This window comes from Marmota monax, unplaced genomic scaffold, assembly GCF_021218885.2.
Source record: "Marmota monax isolate L192 unplaced genomic scaffold, Marmota_monax_Labrador192_F-V1.1 WCK01_AAM20220418_F8-fsc00195, whole genome shotgun sequence".
Taxonomy (NCBI): Eukaryota; Metazoa; Chordata; class Mammalia; order Rodentia; family Sciuridae; genus Marmota; species Marmota monax.
The window spans coordinates 174,828-199,543 of record NW_026691979.1 but is presented as its reverse complement, the minus strand read 5'-3'; the positions used below and the strand labels follow the sequence as shown (position 1 = coordinate 199,543).

General features: G+C 40.6%; 1 protein-coding gene across 2 annotated transcripts in view; it reads right to left on the bottom strand.

The window, feature by feature from the left end:
• Csmd1 (CUB and Sushi multiple domains 1) overlaps window positions 1-20,931 on the bottom strand; it is a 1,167,250-nt gene extending 1,146,319 nt beyond the window's left edge. For both annotated transcript variants that reach the window (XM_058580132.1, XM_058580135.1), the window contains exon 1: window positions 20,688-20,931. In XM_058580132.1, the coding sequence (XP_058436115.1) occupies window positions 20,688-20,880 (193 nt within the window). In that variant the 5' untranslated portion in view covers window positions 20,881-20,931. The remainder of the gene's footprint in view (window positions 1-20,687) is intronic.
• Window positions 20,932-24,716: the final 3,785 nt, after the last annotated feature.

Here is a 24,716-nt window from a genome sequence, read left to right as displayed (position 1 = left end):
AATTTAACAAGAGCCAATGAATTCTTAAAGTGCACTGTTGACATTCAGATCTGAAAGGTAGTGCAGCACTGAGCGTGCAATAGGAAATTCTAGATGAAGGAAAGGGCTTTGCCTACAGGCAGAAGCACTGACGGGCGGTGGTTTGAAGCTGGAAAGTTAAGGTTTCGTGGGAACATGTCTCCATCAGGGTGGGAGGAAGGCTCCACAAGGGCTTCACAATGTGGGCACTGTGTGCTTACTTACTTACTTTATTTATTTGGGTACCAGGGATTGAACTCAGGGCCACTGAGCCACATCACCAGCCCTATTCTGTATTTTATTTAGAGACAGAGTCTCACTGAGTTGCTTAGGGCCTCACTGTTGCTGAGGCTGGCCTTGGAATCCGGATCCTCTCATCTCAGGTGTGTGCTTCCGTGCCTGGCAGTATGCTTACTTGAAACATCACATATAATATATGTCTTGAAACCCACAATCATGCGTTTTAATAATATTTACCAATATGTTATAAGAGCAATATATAATATATGACCTAAATAATAATATACTTATTATAATGTGACAGCATGGAGTTCTGTCTTTGACAACCTCTTTGTGCACTGGGAACTAATCAGCTGCCTTCCCTCCCTCATGCCCCAGTCACCTCCGGAACCTAGGTCTCCGAGGGGCTCACAAACCTGTCTCATTTTATTCACATCCCAAACAAGGAAACCTCACCTCCCCACCAACCTCCGCTCTCTGAGTGTCCCCTTCGCCTCCTAGCTGACACCAGGGACCTCTCTATGCTGCTTCTCTCAGGCCTGCTGTGCACAGCCTGACGGCTCCATGTGGCCCTCTGCTCCTTGGGCCCCTCCGCCTCATTCCCACACTGAGTTCCCAGCTTGGGATCTTCTGTCTGAAGAATGGCCCACTGACCCTCCCCTGACTGGAGCCCCTCCCCAGCTCTGTCAGATGCATCTTGCACCGTGAGGATTTGGGCTCTAGGATCACTCACCCGGCCTCTGGGCCACCTGTCACAATTCGTGGTGCCCTCAGATCTTCTCATCCTGTGGCTTCCTGGGTTCTCACTTCCTCTTTTCCAGTGCACTTGTCTTCAGCCCTGTTTCGTCACTCACTTGGTCAGAGCCTGGACTTTGTCACACTCACAGTTCCATTCTGAGTCTTGGACTTCCTGTCTCTCCTTCCAGCTCCTTCCCAGGAGAACCCCAGAACCTACAACTCTGCCATCTTCCTCCTGCCGCTGAGTCCCCGACCTGCCCTTACTTCAAGTCTACGCTTTGTCCTCACACTCCACTGAGTGGGTCTCAGCTCCTCTGCTCCTCTCTGGAGACCACTCCCTTCTGTGTGCCCTGCCAGGCTGGGGAGCCGCTCACACCGATATGGCCCTCTCTCCTCCTGTCTCGACCACAGGACAGCAAATAACGCTTGCCCACGTGTGCCCTCCTCCCAATATCCCCTTCATCCTTCCCAAAGAGCACTGTCCCAAAGAGCACTCCCCTAGAAAACGCTGTGGGGTAGAACAGTACTGCTCCCCTTAGTGGGTCTCTTCATTTCCCTGGGAAAAGCAGAAGGGATGTGAAAACAGATACCATGAGCCCTCTGCCCTTACCTGTCCATCTGCGGGCATCTGCCCCAGTGCCCTTCCTCCCTTGCCTAAGAGGAAGCCTTGCTTGCTTAGGATGTTGCTCAGCCATTCTCCCCATCATTGCAGGTTTGTCTCTTTCTACTCACACATCACCATGACCATGCAAAGATCATATAATTTCTCCCACCTTAAAAGCAAAAAAGAAAAAGAAGAACATTTTCCTTTCCCTAGCCTCCTTCCACCCCTGCTCTATAGCTTTCCATTCTACTTTTTATTTTTGAGCAGAATTCCCTGCTATCCCAAACTTTTCTCTTCTGATGCTCTTTTGACTCCTCCCAGTAAGAGTCTCACACTCCACTCCACTCCAAACTGTCCTCGTCGTGCAGGCCACCGTGACCTCCCTGTGGTGAAGTGCTGGTAGCAATTACCCCGTCGATGCATCACCACTTTAGAACCACTGGACAGAGCTGGGCTCTCCTCTCTTCCTGAGGAGTTCCTCAGCAGCGTCCAGGTCAGCCCACCCTCCAGATTTCCCCCTCCTCACCAGCTGCACTTCCTGTCTGGGCATGGGGACCCCTCATCTCTCTGGTGCCACACCCTGGAGTGGCCAGCACTTGGTTCTCTCCTCGGGCCTCCAGGGTCTCATCTCCATCCTGGTTCCCTCTGCTGAGATCCACACTGTAAACCCAGCCGCTGGGGATGAATCAGCCCTGGGTGTCTTATTGTCAGTTCCATGCTCCTTACCTACAAAGGACCCCCCAGTCCTCTCCCCACACACCACCCATGAGACCTCTCCTTCCCGGGACGTGTCCTCCACCTCCAGAAACCTCAGTCACCCCCAGATCCCTGTTTCTCAAAGCTTCATCTAGTAAATTCTGTTGGTGGCAATATTAAAATTTACCCCAAGTTAACCACAGAGAGCCCATCCCAGGCTCCCCGGATGCTTCCTGGTTCTGCTTCCAGGAATGAATTCCTCGGAATCCCTCTGCTTGCTCCCTTACTTCGTTCTCCTGGAAACCTTCCCGACAGCGCTATTTAACCCTGAGGTCCTCACTGCTCTCCACCCTTACGGGCTCTGGGGTTCCGACCCTGTCCTAACAGTTCTCACAGGTGACGGGCTGTGTGTTTCAGTCACACCCGTTTTTCCCTTGCAGGTACCTACATGAGCAGGGAGACATGAGCAAAGGGGTTTTGTCTGTTTTGCCCAAAGCTGAATATCTAATTCCTAGGAACTGTCTATTAGATATTAGGTAGTCAGTAAATACTTGTAGAGCAACAGAAATATCAATTTTATGAGAAGAAAATAGAATACATTTTCGTTTTTATTAATTTTAATGTTGGCAGTCTATAACCTCAGAAAAGGTGAATTTTAGTAATAGCTTAAATTTAACATAGTTTTCTGCATAAGTGACTGTAAATACCCTAAAAGTAACTCAATGTCAAAGTCTGAGTGAATCAAAATGCATGTTTATTTATTGTGATCTACTTATTAAAACTATCCCCAATAATAGATATTTATCTTTTTAAGTGGATTAATAAATATGGGTATTTATAAGAAATAGAACAGTCTCCTGGGCAAATGCCTGGCTTCAAGTCTCCCCTTTTCCTTTTCGCTTCTCCAGCGTCTCGGTTACACAGAATGCTGCATCCACTGCAGCATCCTGGCACAGCATTAAAGACACAACGACGTCGGTGTAGACCCAGCACACCACTCTCCTCTGCCCTCCCCATCACCTCCCTCTCCTCTCATGGCTACTCTCCCACTTTCCGAGAATTCCCTTTTTCCTCTATGAAGGAAAACATGCGGTACTCTTCTGAATCTGACTTATTTTGCTCAAAATTATGGTCTCAAGTTCCATCCATTTTCCTACAAATGACATAAGTTCGTTTTTCCTTATGTCTAAGCATATACCTTTATGTAAACATACCACGTCTCCTTTACCATTCATCTGTTGACAGACACCTAGGTCGGTTCCCTACCTTGGCCACTGTGACTGTCCTGTGACACACACACACACTTTGGCGTGCTGCGTTTAGTTCTTTTGTATAAATACCGAGGCAGAGTATAGCTGGACCCTCTGGAAGTCCCTCTGGAAAGGGCCTTTCTAAGGTGTACATCGTGCTATGGTTTCTACCTGTGGAGCAAGTCCAGTGAAGCCTGCGTTGGGGGCTGTCCTTCATCGACAGCCTTAAACTGTAGCCCAGGTGTTCCCGCGCCGAGGGGTCTCATCTTTAATCACCTTGACCTTGCCACAGGTAGCACACCCAGGGAAAACGGAAACTGGGCGGTCCTGGGGAATGTGGCATACCGTCTGCAGAAGGGACATCAGGGGCTCCGTGGGATTGGGAAAGTGGGAGGTTCAGGACACTTTTCTCAAGTGTGTATTTCAAGACCCAAAACTCGTGAGGCTGTCCAGGGAGGTCAGGCTCTAGTCCCATTAAGTTGGGGTGGCACTGCTCAGGGCAGCCCCTCTTGAAAAGCCACAGGGTGTGGGATACTCCAGGGGTGTGGGTCACCCTTATCTTTGTCATCTGGTGGTCAAGGAAGCCATTTACCAGCCTTGCATTTTCTTTTTCTTTTCTTTTCTTTTTTTTTCCTTTTGGTACTAGGGATTGAACCCAGGGTGCTTAAACACTGAGCCACATCCCCAGCCCTTTTTAGATTTTTTAAGGCAGGGTCTCACTGCATTGCCCAAGGCCTCACTAAGTTGCTGAGGCTGACTTTGAACTCAGAATCCTCCTGCCTGAGCCTCCTAAGAGAACGTAGGTATGTGCTCCCATGCCCAGCCAGCCTTGCATTTTATAAGCATTTACTTTTTATTCTAGTATTAATTAAAATTGTGTGCATACATTTTTCCATAAAAAAATTCAATAAAGGCTTTTCTAAAGCTTGGATATATATTGAATATAAATATAAATAGGAGGCCTCTGGATATGGAGAAATGAGTTTGACGGAGGTGATACTTAATATCATAAATACAAAAATTTAAAACCCAGGTGAGTTTTAGCCAATAGTAAGATTTTTATTAAGACATGGTAAGTCACCATGTACAACCACAGAAACAAAGTTGTGCTGAAATTGTGTACAATAAATCAAAATGCATTCTGCTGTCCTATATACCTAATTAAAATAAATTTTAAAAAGTATTGTTATATTATTTGTATGACTTATATTTATAATCCATTTATATTTATATTATTTATGCTAAAAATTCATTTCAATCACATTCAACATTAGGATGGTCAATATTATTGACCAGCTGAAGCTGAGCATCAGTGAGCTGGACCTGAACTACAAGCCACCTTGGTGCTGTGACACCAGGAGCCAGTCATCACAGCAGGTGGCGCTCACTGTGGGCCAGGCCCCTTCCTGAGCTTTTCACATCTCGATTCTCATGGGCAGCCTGTGATGCTGATCCTCTGACAACTACCATCCTGGGTTTGAGATGTGAAAATGGAGGCACACGATGATTAAGTTCTTTGCCCAAGGCCCAGGAGTCAGCAATTGCAGTAGGCTGCAGCCAACTAGGGGGCCTAGTTTCAGAGCCACACAGGGTCCCAGCTGTCATCCCCACCATTCAGTGCTCATCTGGGACACCCTCTCACTGCTGCGGTTCTTCCGAAAAGACAAAACCGCCTGTGTTTCATTCAAAGGAGGGTAACTGACGGCCCACATCAACTGGGGATATTTAGGTTAGAATGCATGAGCCAAAAGAAAAATGATAGCTTAATATATCAAAGGCATCCCACCCAGGTTTGGCTTTCAATTTTCTAAGAGTAAAAATGGTTTAAATTCTGGCAGAAGCTACACACTAGTCACATGAGCATAAAGAGGGTGGTCAACCTCGGTCCCCGTTTGTGAACCCAGGATTGTTATTTCCAGTTTGAGTCCACTCTAAGCAATCCCACTCTGAGAGGGCTTTGGGTCCCTCAATTTGTACCTGGGAGCTGCCTTATGTTCCCGAGGCCTGTCCGGAAACAGGCCTGGCTGTGAGGAGCAGGGAGGCGATGTGCTCAGACTGGCTTCTGTTAGAACTGCCTGCTGGAAACAATGCCACTGGTTTTATTTTTGGTCTATTAGTAAAATGACAGCACTAATTCATTTCACAGAGGGACCAAGCAGCTGTCAGATGGCAGTGAGCGTCAGAGTGCACATATTACACTGTAGTTGTGCTGAGCAGGCGTTTTCCACCGGGACAATTTTATACTGTAAGGTGCCCCATGTTCTTCCCAAGTGGTGCAAAGGACCCAGTGCACACTCGCCTTCAGAGAGCCAATACAAAGATGTGAGCTATTCACAGTGAGCCTCCAGCTGCTGATTCTCCACATTCAAAATGACAAAATGTCGGGAAATATAAGTGGACAATGAGATGATCGATGGAACTTGACTCTCTCCCCCAACCTCATGAATATTATACCCCAGTAGCCAGATGTATTGATAGATCTACACCCGATCCTCTGGGCAATGACAAGAGAGAAATAAGAACTTTAATTAGCTGGTATCACCTTTCATCCTGAAGCCTCTAAGAACTTTAGGAATCGAAGCAAAGTGTTCCAACTCCTAAAGGTATGGGAGATTCAGGGAAGAGAACACAGACATGGGGAAGTCGGAAGACTGGGTGGGGAGACCAAAGATGCACAGATGCCCACCCCCATGCCCAACACAGCCCCTGTACCCAACCCCAACAAGTTCTGTGCTTTCAAACAACGCTGGATCATGTCTTGACTGCCAACCCCAAACACAGAGACTTAGTTCACTGAAACTCCTGAGTCATTTGGTGTCAGAGGAAGGTGCCAACAGAGCTGCCCTAATGGTGACAGCAGAACTGGTAAATGGACATTGTAGGTGTTGCTCCTCCTTGGTCTTCTTGCTCAAGGCTCAGTTGTCTGCTGGACTGAAAAAGTGGGACACACTGTGGAGCTGCGCTGACCTAGAAGGAAAGGACACCTGGGTCCCAGAGAAGGGAACACTTCCCCTCACTCTCTCCACAGCCCTCAAACCCCCATCTCTGCAAACAGTTTTGCTGGGACACCGCCACGTTCTTGTGCCTTAGTACTGTGGTTCTTTCACACCCAGCAGCAGAGTTGAGCAGAGGGACACAGGCCAGATGGGCCGTGTAGCCCCAAATATCCACTCTCCGGCCTTTCACAGGAAAGCTTGCCAATTAAAAAAAAAAAAAAAAAAAAAAACAACCTGCATCACAGCTCCTCTCTACCACAGGACGCCAATGTGACATTTAGAAAACTTCTACTTTAGAATAACTCTGTAGGATAAAGTCTCTATCTGTAAGGATTAAATGAAAAATAACATATCATGCACATTTTTTAAAACTTTAAAATATTGATGTGACTCAATAGTTTAGTGGGCAAAATAGTAACTTGTATTAAAGCTGGGGAAAATTTAAACAATTGATTTCAGTTTTTCTGAAACACAATCTAAATATGCTAAACATGTTAATGTTACATGTGACATTGTAATGTTGTATTACACTGTAATGTTGCATTCAATTCATTGTATAAATGTAGACTCCAAAATGTTTGTATTAATTTTATACAGTAGGTTAAAAGTGATAACATTTATATTTCTGAATCATCATTAATACATATATAAAGACTGATTGTAATGACATGTTAGCTAGTTCCTTTGACTTTGTGAATTTAAGTAATACAGATATAAGTCTGTTATCACTACACTCAGATGGAGATGCAACTGTTCCCATGACTCATAAGTCTAAAATCTTCTTCCCAAAAAAGTCAAGTAAATACATAAATTTTGATATACATGTCAGTATTTTGACATATGGGAAGTTTCTGAGCAAGTGTGAAAGACTTACAAAACGAAAAATCAGATGCAGAATGTTGAAATCTCATCATGAGTTAAGATGGATAATGCATCCAAAGCTGAAATGTGCCCAGCATCTTATTCCTCCACAAACTCTCCCATTTGCTTTCCTCCTACACCCTGGCAGATCTCCAGGAGGAAACTGAAATGTCCCACGCACCAGCTGTCCACTCTCCCACCCTCCTCTCCTTCCCAAATGTAGCTTTCCATTGCATTATTCTAATATTTAAAAAACATGTTTTAGGGAAAATACATGCATAATTGAAAAAACAAAACCTAAATCTCCAAGATAAGTTTGATTGAAATGATTACTGAAGCTTCATCAGATACATATAAGTTCATGTTCTAAGTTGAATAGACCTAGACACTCACTCTTCATTAAATAGGGTTCTTCCCCCTGTCCTCTGAAGGTATGAATGAAATATGAGATCATGTCATGGAAATACAAAGATCTTCAAGGAAACTAGTTAAAACATATAGGGAGGCCACTTGTAGTTTTGTCATGTAGGTATTGGAGCTTACTCATGTAATTAAATATTAGCTGGTGTTAGCTTTTTTTAAACATCGATGCATTTTTTTTTAATATTCAGTTTTTAGGTGTAGTTGGACACAATACCTTTATTTTATTTGTTTATTTTTATGTGGTGCTGAAGATTGGACCCCAGAGCCTTGCAAATGCTAGATGAGCTCTCTACCACTGAGCTACAACCCCAGCCCCTATTGTTAGCTGTTAAAGAAAAGATTGGGGCTAATGCAAATAATTGCAGAAATCATAAATTTTCTTTATTTGAAAGGTGAATTTCCCCTCTGTATGTCACTTTTTGGATCAATGATTGGACTCAATTGGAGGCACATCTTATCTAGCTTGATATTGCCCTGATTAGCACTAAGGAAGGAGAAGTGAAATGTACAATTAAAGAACTATCTGATCAAGGAAAACTCACAAACCCAATGACATCTTTCTAGTTGTTAATAATATCAGTGCTTCATTTTGTTGAAACCAAGAATAAACTCATAAGTGTCCATGGCTGTGAACATGAACCTTGTGGTGGTAAAAACCATATCTGTGATCAAGTGAGGTTGAAAGGTGCCATTCCTTGGATACATCCAAGAAAACCAATGAAAAGAAGAAAGAAACTGCAGAATAAAGTCTACTTAGATGCAGAAACATGACCCGTCAACCTCAGGTAACAAGAATACCATAAATAAAGAAAATTTGCATGTTCCGTGCCAATTTAGAAGTAGAAATGAACTTTGACTTTCCTAAAGACTGATCTGGGTACTCTGAAGATGAAACTAATATTTGTATCTCTTTTTATGACTTAGAGGTACATCTTTCATTGAATTCACTAGCTGCCAGACAGGGTAGTTTTTTTGTTTTGTTTTGTTTTTATTCTTGCCATATGCATATGACTACAGATTACTTATATTTAATATAAGATGCATGTCTTTCACTAACGACTCTTAAAGGGGGACACTTCTCCCTCTCTAAAACTAAAATGAATTTATGTATGAAACTATAATACATTTTTGTTCTAATTTTAATATTTAGTGCTTATTTTCAACAGTCTTGGTTCCTTTTCTTTTAATTCAATGTATGCCCACATTTTTCTCTGGTTACAATCTAAATCGATGTCATTCTCTCACATCCTCTTATATTGCCTCAAATTAACTGTTTATAATTGGAAGCAAGTCTAAGAAAGGTAATGTCCCCTTTCCTCAGTGTTTATACTGTGTATCCTTGTTAATTTGGAAATAAAGAAAGGAATACATAAACAACAAACCATAGAAGAGCAAAACTATATATGATTTGAGAACAACAGAAAGTAACCTTAGCCAAAACACAACTGCTGGCTCCTTAGGAAAACAAGAGGAGCCACTGACAGCATGACAGGGAAAGCACCGGGTCACGGATGCTGGGAATCCGCTAGGCAAACCAGACAAGGCCCAGAGAAGTGGGAAGAGAGACAGACATGGGTGTTCCAAAAAGGAGCAAGGAAGCATTACTTCAAAAGAAGAGAGGGACATCACATGGAAGAAGGTTAGACAATTCACAATTAGAAGTGACCAATTAATTTTCCCTAGCTCTTTGTTTGAAGTGTTCAATAGTCAAGGCTTGCTGATACTGAATGGAGAGGTCACCTATCTGGCAATGAAATCACATATTAAGGACAAGAACCTGAGAGGGAGGGAGGGAGGGAGGGAGAGGGAGGGAGGGAGGGAGGGAGAGGGAGGGAGGGAGGGAGGGAGAGGGAGGGAGGGAGGGAGGGAGGGAGAGGGAGGGAGGGAGAGGGAGGGAGGGAGGGAGGGAGGGAGAGGGAGGGAGGGAGGGAGGGAGGGAGGGAGAGGGAGGGAGAGGGAGGGAGGGAGGGAGGGAGGGAGGGAGAGAGAGAGAGAGAGAGAGAGAGAGAAAAGCATCTCATTTTTACTCATAAAGTTTTGGGTTTTTAAAATTTGTTTCTCAAACATTGCCTAAGATTACATATTATCAAATACTGTTTATGTAAGCATGTAAGCATATAAGCAATTTGTCTATAACACAAAAGAGTAGGGAGAAAAATGAATAAAAAAGTAAAAAACCTTGGGAGATTATTGTTTACAAAGGATGAAATTTTAATTATGAATCAAGATGAAATATGTTAAGGACTGACAGTGCAACTACTCATGATTTGGGAATCCCTTCCCAGTACAAATAAAAACCATACCTTAATTTGTTTCTGAATAATATTTTTGGAGATAGTTTTTCTGTGGAATTAACTTGCCTTTTATTGTGTTTCTTTTAGACAGGCTATTATTTTCTGTGAGAGTAGATTTTTAAAGAGTATGCATTTTTTCTTATTAAAAAAATATTCAGCTACAGTGCTGGTCCTAGAACTCATTAACTCAATCATTTGAAAAAAGTATCAGAGGACTTTTAATTCAACTTTTCATTCAATTTCCAGTTAAGAGCCAGAGATCCACTTAAGAATATTAATTTACACATCATCTTCAGAAATTTCTTACTTTATAATGTTCATTATCTAACTTTTTCAATGTTCATTGCTGTGACCTAAATAATGCAGTCATACAGAAAAAAATCCAGTGCTACTTCTTTCCTGTCATTCTAATTCCTCCCCAGGTAATTCATATTAACTAATGAGGCATTTCAGGGCACATTTCAGAATGCTCACAAGCATGTGTGTATGCTCTATATACCATGTCCATGGACACATCAGCACACACACGTGTGGGTTCACATGCTTATACACGTATTTTTTACCTAAATGAGATCACACTGAATTTTTCTTACTTCTATGTATCACAGACATCCTGCATCCCCTCAGGCCAATGCATACAGGGGCTGAAACTAATTCTTTTTTGTAGAGCTAGAATTTTAAATAAAATTCCTTTCTTAGGATGATGTTTGAAGGACAGCCGTGCACGACAATGTGTAGGGGTATGTGTGTGTGTGTGTGTGTTTTCAGGTTGAAAGGTCAATATCTCTATTGGCCTTACAAGGAAATTTATCTTTCTAAATTTATGATGGTCTATTTTTATTGAATCAGAAAGCAGACTTTGTAGGGCTTAGAGCAGATTCATCTCTCAGGGGAAAATGCACATTATGTACACAGAACCAATATATAAAATCAAAATGCCAAACTAATAAATCACAGTTCATTGGAACTAGACTATTTACATTGATATTAATATGACAGTCCCTTTTTTTTTTCCACTCCAGGCCTCTATGTGAAGCCAAATTACAACCGGGTGAGTATTTGCTCCAACTCGGAGTCACGAGAGCAGAAATGAGTCATAGAATAAGCTCCAGTAATCAGACCATAGTGCCGCAGGTCAACAGACCAGGCCTGTGTCAGCAGATGCCATTCTGTCCTTCTCATTAGAAGGGGAACTTTTGAGAACTTCAAGTCCAAGAAACACTTTTCTCAGAAAAACACAAATGCATACAAATGTGGGCATATAACTTCAAAGATTCATAGAAGCTTAATGGTTTTCCATGACCCCAAATTAAGAAGATCAGATCAATCACAGGCATCCTCACAAAGAACTGGAAGGTGAGGCATACCCACACCCAGGTGCTGAATGCAGGTGCAGCCCCTTGTGGGCAAAGGTTCCCACCTGCTCTGAGCTGGGCTGGAAACCACTTTCCTGTGGCACTATGCATTCACTAGGCTCCCAGACTGCCCAAAGCATCTTTATCTATTATTCCTTCATCAGATCTATCAGTTGCCACAGGTAACAGGTGAGCCTAGGTTGGTGGGATAAATTTTCTTTCTGTGGCAGCTATGCATCTTCTATTTGAGTGTTTTAAAGTTGGTCTTTGGAAAATACTCATTTCTCTTTTTGGTATTTTGGAAATGTTAGTATTAACATACTAAAAGCATTAGTTTTTTTTTTAAATTTTATTTCATAGTGGTAAGAACACAACATGAAATCTACCCTATTAATGCATTTTAAGTATACAATTGTGTATGTCAGAGCTATAGAACTTAATGTAGTAAGTATTTTCAAGTGTTTTCATACCATCTCACATTGCTGGTGATATACTTGGTGGTGCAGAACTCTGGAGAATGAGCACAGAGGTGCCTGGGTACTGGTAACTAAACCTGAGCAGGATTAGTGTGATAATTGCTGGCTCTTCTTGCAGAGAGGTGACAGGGTGTCCTAACTGATGAGAGGCCAGCATTCACCAGCCTATGATACCTGAGACCTCAGGAGGAGAGAGGTTCGAGGAGTTGAACATTTGCTGCAGCCTCTGGGATTGTTGGAAATCTGAGCAGTATCCAAGAGCAGGCCTGGACAGCGGACGGCCGCTCCCGGGCTATTGCGGTCCTCAGACAGGAAGGCTTCCTCCTGCCAGGTGTATCAATCCCGCGCTATGCTTTAATTCAGGCTGAGTTTGGGTAATCACTTCAAGGGAGAAATAAATCAGTGCTGACATTCTAAATAAAGCTTGGAGCTTGAAGGGTAATAATCTAGCTGCTCTTTCTAAATCCAGACCCATGGATGTGAAAAGAAAGAAAATTCTGCTTGAGGGATGTGTCAGAGGGAAATGCCAAATATATTCAACCAACAAAGAGACACTAGCACGAAGCCCTGCCTAGCCCCAGAGTCAATTACTCAGTCAGACCCAGACCCACAAGGCTCTGTTTAGGAGATTCACTTTCTCTGCTGGGAGTTTAAGGGATGTATGAAGATATAGGCCACTCTGTTCAGAAAAGTAAATTATGATGAATGAATAAATGGTTTTTTTTTTGTATTCACTCATTTCTGGTTTGTGTTTAATTTGTGGGTGATACTGAGACAATTGTATTTTAGAGAGGATCCATTTAGAGGATCATAGAACCTCTTAGTCTTTACATCACTCCAGTGCCCTTGCAGAGACTTCTAGATGACAGGCAGTCCTAACAGAGAGAGAGAGTCAGGCTCCATTCTTTCAGCTGTAACTCTCACCAGCAGATATATTTTAGGTTTTGAAGGAAAGGAATATGAACTACTTGCTAAAATTAAGTTAGAGATGAGTAGATTATTTTTTTTTAAATTTAATGCTTACATTATAGTTTTACAAAACAGTATGGTTTATTTTGATATATCATACATGCAAGAAATATTATTTTAGTACCTAGTACTTCCTTTTTCCCTCCCTCCTACCTCCCCCATTCCTCTTCCTATATTCTACTGGTCTTCCTTCTATTTACTTATCGTTTTCTTAAATGGTGCTTCACAGATACACATAAAATTGAAATTCACTGTGGTATAGTCATATATGTACACAGAATGGTTTGGTCAATTTCATTGCACCGTTCACCCCTTTTCCCATCCCCCTCCTTCCCCGTCTATTCCCTTTCTCTACTCTACTGCTCTCCCTTTCTTTTCATGTGATCCCCTTTTCCCCCTTATTTTGATCTAGCTTCTGCATATGAGAAAACAATTTGACCCTTGACATTCAGAGTCTGGGGTATTTCACTGACAGTGAGGTTCTCGAGTTCCATACATTTAATAGTAAATGCCATGACTTTGTTGTTCTTTATGGCTGAGCAAAACTCCATTGTGTGAGAGTGTGTGTGTGTGTGTATGTATACACACGATATTTTCTTGATCCATTCATCTGTTGACAGGCACCTGGGCTGGTACCATAGCTTGGCTATTATGATTTGTGGAGCTATAAACATTAATGTGGATATATCATTCTAGTATGCTTATTTTATTATTTTGGATAAATACTGAGGAGTGAAACATCTGGTTCATACGGTGGTCCTATTCCCACTCTTTTGAGGAATCTCCACACTGCTTTCCAGAGTGATTGCACTAAGTTGCAGTCCCCCCAACAAAGTATGAGTTACCATTATTGACATATCCTAATCATCATTTATTCTTATTTGTACTCTTGATGGCTTCCACTCTAGATAGTGAAATCTCAATGTACTTTTGATTTTCATGGCTACTATTACCACTTCTGTTTAATACAGTTCTTGAAATTCTAGCCAGAAAAGTCAGTCAAGAGAAGGAAATTAAAGAAATACAAACTGGAAAAGAAGTCAAATTTTCTGCTTGCTAATGACATGATCCTCTAACCATAAGATCCAAAAAGACTCTATCAGAAGATTTCTAGAGCTGAGAAATAAATCCAGCAAATTAGCAGGATACAAGTTCAACATATGTAATTCAATCCCTTTCCTATACTCAAATAATAAATCTGCTGAGAAAGAAATCAGGAAAACTATCCTATTCACAATGTCTTCAAAAACAAACACACACTTGGGAATAAATATAACCAAAGAGGTGAAAGATTTCTATATTAAAAACTATGGAATACTGGAAAAGAGTCTGAAGAAGATCTTAGAAGGATTCTGAATAGGCAGAATTAATATTGTTGTAACAACCATACCACCAAAAAGTGTGATACAGATTCAATGCAATCCTCATCAAAATACTGATGACATTCTTCATAGAACTAGGAAAAAACAGTCCCAAAATTTATTTGAAACAATAAAATACCAAGAATATCCAAAGAAATCCTGAGCAAGAAGAGCAACGCAGTAGGCCTCACAAAACCTGACCTCAAATCATCTTACAGAGCTATAGTAACAGATGCCAATGGTGTTGGCATCCAAATAGACATGCAGACCAATGGAAGAGAAGACACAGAGACTGACCCATGTGGGCACAGTACTTGATGAAGGTGCCAAATTCATGTTAGAGAAAAGACAGCTTATTTAATGGTGCTAGGAAAACTGGCTATCTGTATATAGAAGAAGGAAGGTAGGTCTCTATCCCTCACCCTGAATGAGATTTACCTCAAAGTAGATGAAAGACCTCAAGATTGCCCCAGAACTCTGCAACTACTAACCTCTGTTTTCAATTAAAATTATAATTGTATATATTTATGGGGCATTGTGTATTGATTTCAGTACAAACATAAATTGAATAGTAATCAAATAAAAATCAAAGCATATTTAACACCCATCACTTCATGAATTCATTGTTTATTTGTGGAAGGGTTATTCAAAACTATCTCTACCAGCTGTTTGGAAATACACACTAGTATTATTTTGAACTATAGTTATCCTAGCATGCAACTGAGCATTGGAACTAACCACCCTGACATGTCACTTTATACTTTTTGACCTATTGTTCCCCAGTTTTTATAAAAAAGAATCTTTGAATATTTACTCTGTCAAATATGAAGGATTTACATTTTTCTTAGATTCAATTTTTGTCTCAATGTCATAAAGAAAAATGGCCACAAGAGAGGGCATAGTAAGTGCCATCTGATGGCTCAAAAGTGCTACAGCAATTCAGAATTCACTTAGTCCATCTCTCCTCCTTCTCCCTGCATGTATCTTGGACACTAAAACTATGAATTACAAACCCAAAGTTGACAAAGTTATAAAACTGAAGCAAAGACCTTCAAAAAAATGTTCTACTTTATTTCATAGTACAATGAAATGAATTCAGCTTTGTTTGTTTGTTTGTTTTTGTTTTGAAGCACCTCACAGCACAAGTTTCCTGTCTCACATGTTGAACCATGTACACCGGGCTTCCTGACCGCAGGAGAGTCCAGGCCGGGCTGATCCAGGCTCCCTGTGGCCTCTGGGAACCAGTTCCCTCAACTCCAGCTCCCTTACACATTCCCTTCTCCTGTCTATTTAGCAGGTCTTGCTCAAGGCTGCTCACTTGCTTTTCCCACATTCCTGCACCTTTCTCCCTCACTCAGAAACATCCTTCTCCTGCCTGCCTTCCTCAGGGACTTCAGCTCAGGTCCTGGCATAAAGCAGGCCCCCAGCGCCCGAGCTTGAACCGTGTGCCTCCAGAGGAAGTCAGTATGGACCTCACGATCACCCTGTGTGTGTGTGTGTGTGGGGGGGGGCTGGCTCTCCTTCTCCTGCCTGCTCTCCTAGGGCAGCCTGAGTGCTGGGCCCCATTCCTCCCTCCTGTCACTGGTGCTGGGGACAGGCTCTGTTCCAAGGTTCCAGACATGCTAAGTGAAAGCCTGGAAAGCATGTGGGGTGACCCAGTGTGTCCCATCGTCTAGCCGCACGCCACACACCCTCTCTGTGCAAACGTGGACGTTCACAAATAGATATGTACATGTGTGCATGGATTCGTATTTGCGCAGGTGTGTACTCACAGATAAACCATATCTGAGAGGATGGTGAGTGGTTACGAAACACAACTTCAGAAGTTATGTAGATAGGTGTTGAGTTTCTGCTTCACTAGTTAGTACTTAGGGGATTTTAAGAAATTTAATTACTGTAGTTCACAGCCGCACTATAGGAAATGCATGTAGAGCATTACACAATCCCAGGCACCCATCCATCCATCCGTCTGTCTGTCAATCATTTATCATCTATCCACAGAGGCACATACTTTAATTGGCAGAACATACTGTTATGGCTGACAGAATGAATGATTTTAAGACAAAAACAAACATGACAGAATTCCTTAGAATCCAAGGGAGTCCTTTAGGTCATCTTTATTAGCAATTGCATTTTCTCACTTCAATAAACAAGCTATTTATTTTATATGAAAAGCAATTTCCTGCCATATGCGAAGCTTTGCTTTTTAGTAATATGGAATTCCTCCACACTATACCTCCAGGATTTGTTCATTAAACTAAATTCTGATAATCTGATTCTTATAATTTCATGCATAAAATTTAAGGCCAACTGATTTGAAGATGGAACCTTGGAAACTGAGATAAATGCTGAGTGTGTGAAGGCAGGACTCCGAGATCCCCGGCTGGAGGCTGGGTGGGTTAGACAGCCTCCCCCTCTCCCAGCCACCACATCCACAGTCCTCTGAATGGGAACAGATTCCCTTCGTTTCTCATTGGCTTTGCTTAAGTAAGAAATCCTTGCTGCCCTTTCCTCTGCTTTGCCAATTTCATTATCCATCTCAAAATGCATATATTTTCATTTATGTTTTTTTTTTAATCTGGCATTCCATGAATAAAGCATTTGCTAATAGTTAAAAATAAAATTGGTTCCAAATCTATGCAATTACCTTGACTTTTGAGAAATGTCCTATGTGCGGCAAGTATTGATCCTAGTGAATAAACACTCACAGGACCCAAGGACTTAAAGAGTTGGTGTTTTCGATCCAAATATAAGTTATATTATACACAAACTTTGTTCTTCACAAAATACTGGATGACAGAAAACAATGCAATTTCAAAGAAAACTTATTTCATGTAAAACAAAATGAAATGAAACGATCCCTAAGAAACCAGCCTAAATTATGGTAAATAATTCACAAAAATTGAATATTAAAAATATATTCAGTGCTTACATTATTAAAAGTCAGCATTTGAGAAATCACCCAGTATTTCATGAAACATAGAAAGAGTTCTGGAGTAAGTAAAGATGCACAGTAACAAACGCAATCTTATTTAAAATGCTTGGCCAGGGGTTTTCACCATGCACTCACCAGTGTTTCCAACATTTTTGTTACTGAGTTACTAAACAACATTTTTGTTACTAAATTATTTTGTTACTAAAAAGTAGAAGCTTTAGGAAAATAAAGGCATTCCCTTCTAAAACCTGAGCCACACACAAGCAGCTGCAGAGTGGCCAGCTTTGGAGAGCACTTCTCCTTGTGTTGCCGGTTGGATGTGCTAACTCCTCGTCCCTAAGGTTTTCCATGTTTCCACAGTTTTCTTACCTCCCAGATGACATTTTTCTTAGAACACAGATAAGCTTAATGACCAAATCATTATATTTTAATTAACTAAGATCTTGAAAGAAGATAGGCCAAAAACTTAGGAATTAATGCTATTCTTGGACACGGTACTTCAAATTTGGGCACATATAGGAAATTTTATAGTCATTTGTCCTATTTTAAATTATATATAACCTTAATATTTTCTGTTTTTAAATTCATCAGCAATTTATGCAAATTATTTAGTTCACAATGGAGAATACTGTTGAAGGATGGAACTAGCAGATAAACTATTACAAGAGCACTCTATTAATTTAGTAAATTCATTCTGCATTTCCTAGTGAAAAATGTGCTGATTTCAACAACTATGAACTTACTTGCTAAGACCCTAAAGGGTTCATATGCAGAAAGTCAAATACTTTCAGTGAGCAATGTTAGGAGGAAATTCATAAGTGTTTCTATTTGATTTTCAGAGTTAAATTCAAAGGCTGAACACATTAATTGGAATATTTTAATTCATTGTTTTCACATTCATTATGTACCTTAATGTTTCTACATATGAATAATAATTTATGTAAATAACGTTTACCCAAAATTACTGCCAAAAGCATTGGAGTTCAGTGCCCACATTAGGATCACTGCCAAGGTCATCATGTTTCAATGGATCTTGGAAGTTTAGAAGATTTCCTCAGATGAAGCCAATAAATTAAATCTAAAAAAAATAAATAACAATCTGGTAATACTAAATAAGTCCTAATTTTAATGGGAAGAAAGCAGTCCGACTTTAAGAACTATAAAATTTTATTTTTAATAGTTGATTTAGTATTTTAATCTAAATTCAATTTCCTTTAGAGCTCTTGGATCATACATCAAAATTTTATTATATTATTTGGCTCAAAGAATTACTAGATGAGCAATCTCTTCAAATAAAAAGGGCTGGGGTGGAAGGAAATCTGAATCATCACAGTACAACTGTCACCAAACTGAGACCTGTCTCTGCACTGTTGGTGGCCCTGCTCCCTAGGTTCATCTACCAGGTGTCCTGCGTTCCAGCAGCGAGTCTGCAGGTTTGATGCACTGTCCTGGATTAAACCTCTGCTTTCCCCAGGCCCTGCCTTGGGGAGGCACGGCTGTTTCAGCTCCCTGCAGAACTGGGAAGATCCACACAACATGGGGGAGGGCACGGGGAGCCTCCCCCACCTGCAGAAGAGCCCTCCCTCCACAGGCTAGCATGAGGACGACGGGGGTCTTTGTTTTCTCCTGATAGAGCACTTCCATCTTCCCAGAAGAGCTTCAAGCTAACTGAGGAATATTTTAAATACAGATATTAAGTGATGGAGGAAATTTTGGCTTTGCTGACAAAGCACTTTTGTATTTAACTGTTCTTTTAAATTTTTTCTTTCAAAATAACGGCTGTACTTACTTGTAAATATCAGACAATATAATCATATTATTATTCAAAATCTAAATTACACAAAAGCTTTCTCATAAAATACATTTTTAAAATCATTTATTTTAGAACTTACAGTCCTATGGACTTTTCTAGTCATTTTCCTATTTGATCTTTTTGAATAATGTGAAAATAGAGACAATTCCAACAATCTTTTTAAATGTACCATCCTGACAACAAGTAACACCAATTATATTCCAAGAAGATTGGATAGAATTATTCCCCTGGCAACCACTGAACATCAACCTTTCCTGCAACATCAACTGTAGGCATTATCAGACTTCTGGGCATCTATCACGATGTTTGGTTAGAGACGGTGTACTTCACAAGGAGCTGATACGGATTGCTTTAGTGATACTTTTGCAAACTTAGTAGAAAATAAACCATGTGATTGTATGGTTTACAGGCAGTACTATGTAGGTCTGACTGAATTTGAAAGAGAACTACATCCATTAATCTTCAACTAGCCTGTTTCTTTCAAAACATTACACTCTTCCTTGACAGTTAGTAATTACTTAAAGGTGGTTAACACTTTTCAGATATTGATGTGGGTTTATTCGCAAATGCAGTATCCTCAAAGCTATTAGGATATGAAGAATAGATAGTCCTCAGCACCAGTCCAAAAACAACTTTAAATCAAAGAAAAAATCATTCTGTTCATCTGTCTGTGTAAGGAGAACATTCTGTCCTCAAATTTTCTGATAATCTCCTACCGCTGAGTTCACCTACACTAACCATGTGAAACTGAAACTCTCCACAAAGCATGTTTGTGCCCAGGTGTACTGAGGATTACAAATAAGAACATGAGCAGATGTGGCTTAGGAGAGTTTGGCATCCAAAGTAAACAATGTTGACTTACTTTATAACTCCACTTATAATTATTACTTTTTAACTTAGAGCCTCCAGAGTTTATATTAACAATGATAGCTACTATAGGACACAGGAAAAAAAAATTAAAATCTCAGTGCCAAACAAGACTAAAGTAGACTCACTTCAGCCTTTATACTTAGTGTCACTAGTTCAATTCAAACATAGTGCCTAAAATAATCATTTCCTCTATTATAGTTCAATTTTTTATTTTTTTATTTCCACCCAAAACCAAGCTTTATGATAGCAAAATTCAAAGGTATCTACTACAAAATATGAAGACACAAAAACAAAACAAAATACCCACACTTTGCAAGGATGCAACAACAGTAACACCAAAATATTTCTGTGGTCACATATAACAAATTGGAATAAATTGAAATAAAAAACCTTCAACTTGGATAGCAAAATTTTATGTCATGCAATTGCCTTTCCTCAGACCCTGATCAGCAACAGTACCAGAAAAGTTTCACACAACTCTTGGACATTGTGAGTGAACTCTTCACACTGAACAGTGAGTGATACAAGTAGATTTATATCCAATATTTTCAAAACTTCCCTACCACACATCAACAAAAGGACAACCCAAGCAAGAAATTTCCCATTAATAACAGAAAACTAAGAATATTTAGTGCTCGAAAATTTGGCAATTGTAGGAAATACTGCTTTCCAACTGCCAATCATTACCCAACCATGCACACAGCAAGCTTCCTCCTAACATGGCTGACCCAGAGTGGCATGTCAGGTCATGGAGGCAGTGAGTGTGCGCGCCGAGTGCAGTCTCCTACCTTCATACAGTGCCTTGAAGCCCTGGGCGCTCACTGCGAAGTCGGTGGTGAACCACAGAGTGAGGACAGACCCGGAGCTCACTATGGAGGAGGGCAGCTGAAATCCCGACAGCCTAAAGTCAAAAGAAGAGGAACATGGTGAAGCAGAGTTTGGCTGAAGGGAAGGAACATGGCACAGTGAAAAGGCACACATTTTCCTGAAAGTCGTACTTGATGAAGTCGTTTAAAGTCTTACCCATGTGGGATGCCACAAAACAGTCGGACAATCCACACATGTGACTTTGCTAGTGACTGAACTGAAGCATTACCAAGCACCAGAATTTGTTTACTTAAGTAACTTTTGAGGACACTTCTTGAAGGAATTATGCACCACTGTTCTACCCGCAGGATGGGAAGCTACCACAGGAAAGCACAACCCCCCTTATTCAAGCTCCCTGTGACTTTGCATGTGCTTTGAATTCTTTCTTTCTCTCCTAAATTATTACTCTGCTCAATAAATTTTTGGCTTCTCTTGAGAGAAAGATACATACAATTTTGCTCATGCTGAGGTCAAAGGTATCCATCTTAATGTTCATTTTACAAGAAAATATATTTTGGATTCTAAGTGGTTTTCATGATCACTACGCTTGGGTACATTTGAAAGTTTTAAGGATGACAAACCCAGAAATCTGTGTGAGAAGACTAGTATAGTAATATGCACAGTAATTTGAAAATTAACAGTTTTTCCAAAGGCCAAAGAGAGACTACATCAATTTATATTTTACCCAAAGTTTCCTAATTAAATAGGTTTGTGTGCAGATATGTGCTATAGGGTGGCCTGAGCACGAGCTATGATGCAAAGGCAGTGTGCCTGCCTGTGTCACCAGCAGCAGAACTGAGCCTGCCAGCACCCTGCAGTACTAAGTGCTCATTACAGCTCCTCTGGGTTGTGGGATCCATGCTCTGGAGCCAATCCTCATGATTGATTGTGCACAAATAAAACAATAATGGATTAATAAAATTACAGAGCAAGCTTAAAAGCAGATCGGGGTTAAGTCACAGAATAATTGCACAATTATGACGTTATTTATGATATGTTATTTTGTTGTTTACTATCATTTTGTGTCAATCACTTTAAGTTTTCTACATGGGTTTTATTTTTTTAAAAAATCAATACTTCTTTAGTTTTACATGACTGTAATATACTGCCACAATTTCTTATAAATCAATTTTAGTCATTTTCTTAATTGAAATACAAATAAAAGCCAAGTTATATATGTGTGTATATTAAAATTTATGAGAAAACACGAAAATGGTACGAAACCAAGTAGTTGACTAATTACATTTCACTCTTGAAATGTTTGTGCTGCAGCCAGACACCGGGCAGTGCTCTGGGGAAAGGAGGCCACCAGCACGGCGTAGAATAGTGAGGTTGGCCATCACCCCAGAGGCAAAGCAGTCACTCTGTGCTCGGGGAGGTGTCTCGAAGGAGAATTCTAAGTCTAAGCCATACCTTTGTAAATATAGACAGGATTATTCTATACTTTATATGGAAAGGCAGGAAAAAAAACAGAATAGCTCTACCAATTACGAAAACAAATAAATTAAGTAAAATAGAAGGACACCGTCTACCTAATTGCAGGATCTATATCAGTGACAATATTTGTTTTTGGTGCACTGGCAAAGGGATAAACCCATACAATATTTGTTATTATACAATAGATCAAAACCAAAAATCCAGGAAAAGACCTGTACAAATATGCCCAATTTGACAAAGGTATAAAAGCAACTTGGTAGAAGAGTTCGACAAATTAGGCTGGAACCACTGAATGGCCCTTGCAGTCTCCTGCAAAAAATGCCAGAGACCTTGGTCTAACACCTTTGTGACAATTAATTCAAGGTGGATCACAATCGTGAATGAAAATCTATGACTTTTAGAAAAATATAGGATAAAGTCTTCAGGGTCTAGTTCAGGGAAAGAGTTCTGAGACTTGACACCTGAATTAAAATCCAAATGAGTGAAAACAAACAATTTGGAAAGTATAAAAATTTAAACACTTTCTGGAAAAGACCCTGTTAAGAAGACGAAAGACTGAAAAAAACCACATCAGAAAATGGTCGGGCATCTAGAATATCTGTTAAACCTTCAAGACTTGTCTGTGGAAGAACAGTAGCAATTAGAAGTTGGGAAAAGCCATGGATAATGACATCACCCAGAGACATGAAGACGGCCAACATGTGAGAGGCTTCATCTCACCAGTTGTGAGGACAGAGAGAAATAGCACTATACTACTCTACGTGCCAGTGAAGGCTGGGTAGGATGAAGACACAATTGACCGCTGATATGGGGCTCCTAGGACCCACAGGTGGTGCAGACACCTTGGAGCGGTGCCTCTGATTGTCCTACAGGCTAAACACACAGGTGCCACCAACCAGTACCCAGGCACCACTCTCCTGGCATATACCCAGCAACCCTTCCTGGGCCAGGGAGTTCTGGTCCACACTGCATCCAGTCTGCATCCTGGGAATGTTATTTTACTACAGCTTCCTAAGGTATCTTTTCTGGGGTTAACGGTGAGGAGTATACAGAATTTCTCTGCAAAATTTATTATAAGCATATGTGAATCTATGATCATCTCACATTAAGCAGTTTAATTAAAAACACATTAGAACGTTAGAGTCTGAGAGACATTCAGGAAAACATTCATAAAAATGATAGTAACCAACTTAGTAGAAAACCAACAATTAGTATTTAAACACTTAAAAATGTCATTTATTTCCAAAATAATAACCAAAAACCATTGAGGGTTTTTTTTAATTTGGCAATTGACCATTCTGAAGTTTTAAATCTCTATTAGAATAAGTTAGATAAAAAATTACATGACAGCAGTGTAAAAAATACAATTTTGTGTTCTCTCTTTTTTTTTAAATATTTAGATTTAAGTGGATACAATATCTTTATTTTACATTTATGTGGTGCTGAGAATTGAACTCAGTGCCTCAAGCATGCTAGGTGAGCACTCTACCACTGAGCCACAACCCCAGCCCCTTGTGTTCTCTTTACTTAATGAGTTTAGAACAGGGATTACATTAAAGGACAGAGATTACAGACAGCCACAACCGAACTACATTATCTCAGGTAAAATCACCATGATGCTAAGGACTCTTAAAGGCAATGTCAGTGATGAGGTTAACAGGAGCTCAGCATGAACATGTGCAGGTAAAACATGCATGTGTAATCCATCTGCTGGAATGGAATGGACTCAATTGTACCTGAGGGCAAAAGAATGCAATCTAACATGAATTGAGCAGGTTGGAGAAAGATGGGTCTCCCGCTGACCATGTCATGCTCATTAAAGTACTATGCTAATGAGAGTTACCAAAACAAAAGAGAAGTCCATCAGCTGTCCTCTCTTAATTTTTCTTTATCAAATTGGTATCACCTACAACATGTAAAAATTTGACCCCTTTCTTCATATGCTGCGACTTTAAAAGTTAGAATGATAGAATTAAGGTGATGACATCCTAAAATTATTTGGGATGACCAGAGTGTACATGGAGTCACAAATGTCCACCTTTCTGTTGGTGGTCATTCCCTACCACCTGCCCAACAGACTCGCCTCCCCATACACATCCTGGCCCACTTAATCAGGGGCTGGCACTGAGAGTTAAGCTGTAAGGGGGTCTGAGTTTATGCTGTGGTCTCCACTGTGGAAAACCACACATTTCACTCACAGCATCAGGCTTCTGTCTGAGGCCCTAGCTAAAATGTTTGCAAGAGGAAGAAGAGAATCGTTAGGAAAAGGAATTTGGTTTCAGGACAGTGACAACAAATCAATTTCATTCCTAGTTAAAAAAAATAATAATGTATGGTTGGTGTCAGTCCAACCATGTCCCTCCTTTCTGTCTTTTCTACTTGCACCCCCTGTTCTGTTGTCCTGTAGAATCTCATTTACTCTATTTCCTCCTCCCGTCTACTTTCAGCAATGTGGGTAATTGACAGAGCACACCTGTCAAACGGGAGCGATTGCAGGGTAAAGCCGGGAAGGA